This window comes from Cebus imitator, unplaced genomic scaffold (assembly GCF_001604975.1).
Source record: "Cebus imitator isolate Cc_AM_T3 unplaced genomic scaffold, Cebus_imitator-1.0 Scaffold457, whole genome shotgun sequence".
Taxonomy (NCBI): Eukaryota; Metazoa; Chordata; class Mammalia; order Primates; family Cebidae; genus Cebus; species Cebus imitator.
Genome location: NW_016107772.1, coordinates 200,629 through 202,519, shown reverse-complemented (window position 1 = coordinate 202,519; position 1,891 = coordinate 200,629). Strand labels below are relative to the sequence as shown.

General features: G+C 39.9%; 1 protein-coding gene across 4 annotated transcripts in view; it reads right to left on the bottom strand.

Annotated features, from left to right (window-relative positions):
* LOC108291515 (CCHC-type zinc finger nucleic acid binding protein) overlaps positions 1-1,891 on the bottom strand; it is a 15,560-nt gene that overhangs the window by 1,972 nt on the left and 11,697 nt on the right. Inside the window, exons 2-4 of one of the 4 annotated variants that reach the window (XM_017511936.2) lie at positions 1,029-1,166; positions 839-931; positions 472-670 (exon numbers count right to left, since the gene is read on the bottom strand). In XM_017511936.2, coding sequence (XP_017367425.1) covers positions 472-670; positions 839-931; positions 1,029-1,152 — 416 coding nt within the window. In that variant the 5' untranslated portion in view covers positions 1,153-1,166. Of the gene's footprint in view, positions 1-471; positions 674-838; positions 932-1,028; positions 1,167-1,891 lie in introns of all 4 variants that reach the window. The other 3 variants (XM_017511938.2, XM_017511937.2, XM_017511935.2) reach the window with 3 other exon arrangements.

The following is a 1,891-nucleotide window of genomic DNA, read 5'->3' as shown; positions in this document are numbered from 1 at the left end:
CCTAAGCTATAAAATTAAAATTTTTGCCATTAAGAGATCCAACATTAAAACTAGAACACTGATTAAGATCTTTGTCTTTATGCAATTAAGGTTTCACAGGTACATACACGGTAACATTTATCAAATAATACACTTTACATGTCACAAAGATTTCTGGTTACATGATGAAAGATTTATGTATATTAATTACAGAGCTTTCTATAAAGTCTCTCGAAGTTTCTAATTATAACACTCTTAAATATTAAAAAAGTCCAGTTGTGAAAACTGTCCAAGTGCCGTAAGTCACAGAATATCAGGGCAGAATGCAGAATTATATACAGATAGACTGCCAGTTACGTATGCTGAAAACTGGACTTATCTGGTCACAGCCAACTTTCACTGAATTTACTAAGAGCCTTCCATTTATAGCTAATTCATCTGTAGAAGAATCTCTGCAATGAGCTTTCCCGTAACAACATTCTAATACCTTACCTATAGCACTTCACTTTGGTGCAGTCTTTTTGAATGTGTCCAAATTCTCCACAAGAATAGCACTTCTGCTCATCTGCATGGTCGCAGTCACGAGCCAGATGGCCTGGTTTGCCACAGTTGTAGCAGCACTGCTCTCGCTCTCTCTTGGGCTCCTTGCAGTCCTTGGCAATGTGACCACCTCTACCGCAATTATAGCAGGCTTCAACAATAAGGAAAAGAAACAGACCAAGACTATAAAACCTTTACAAAGTGTTATGTTTTAAATTATACAATACAAAACCTCAAAGGTGGAAAAGCTATACGCAGCTGCACGTGCTCACCTCTCCAAGCTCTAGAGGGGTATGAAAAGGAAGTGTTAAATACTTACCATCCTCCTGAAGATCACAATCCTTGGCAAGATGACCAGACTCACCGCAGCGATAACAGATGTCTGGAAGAGATGAGGAAACAAACTGGAAACCTGTTTTGAGCAAAAACAAAAGGAATATGGCTAGTCAGACCAGTCTTGATACTAACAAATACTGAAGTACTTCAAATTTTTGTATTCGACAAAATACCTCTATCCGAGGTAAAACCACCTCTGCCACGGCTTCTCATTCCACGACCACGGCCTCCACCAGTAGGGCATTCCCGGGCCCAGTGGCCAGATCGTCCACATTTGAAGCATTCATTGCTGCTCATGGCTACAGTCGGATCTTTAAAATATTAAGAGTAACAACATTAAACCACTGAAATTTCTTTTAACTTTTATTCTCATTAACTGTATTTTTGGAAAATTATTCTGGGGAAAAAAAAAGCTAATATTTTGGTTAAAAAAAACCCACACAACTACATGCTTGGGCATTATAGATCTATTATAATACACACATTAATACAGTCTTTGAAAGAGTGATGGAATTTATAGGGTTAGCGTCAATTAAAATTCATTATTAGAAATAATTGGTAGTGAGTGGGCATGGTGGCTCACGCCTGTAATCCTAGTACTTTGGGAGGCCAAGGCAGGTGGTACATCTGAGGTTAGGAGTTTGAGACCAGCTTGGCCAACATGGCAAAACCCCATCTCTACTACAAAAAATAGCTAGGTGTGGTGGCACACACCTATAATCCCAGCTACTAGAGGGGCTGAGGCATGAGAATTGCTTCAACCTGGGAGGTGGAGGTTGCAGTGAGCTGAGATCATGTCACTGCACTCTAGCCTGGAGGATAGAGACTCCATATAAAAAAAAAAAAAAGAAAAGAAAAGAAAAAAAGAAAAGAAAAGAAGTAATTGGTAGTAATACTCATTCCAGGTCCAGCTTAATGGACACATTTGCAAATAGAAGTCTTTATTTACTCATCAGAAAATTGGAATAACCCAACTAAGGGCGCCGGGCGCGGTGGCTCACGCCTGTAATCCCAGCACCTTGGGAGGCCGAGGCGG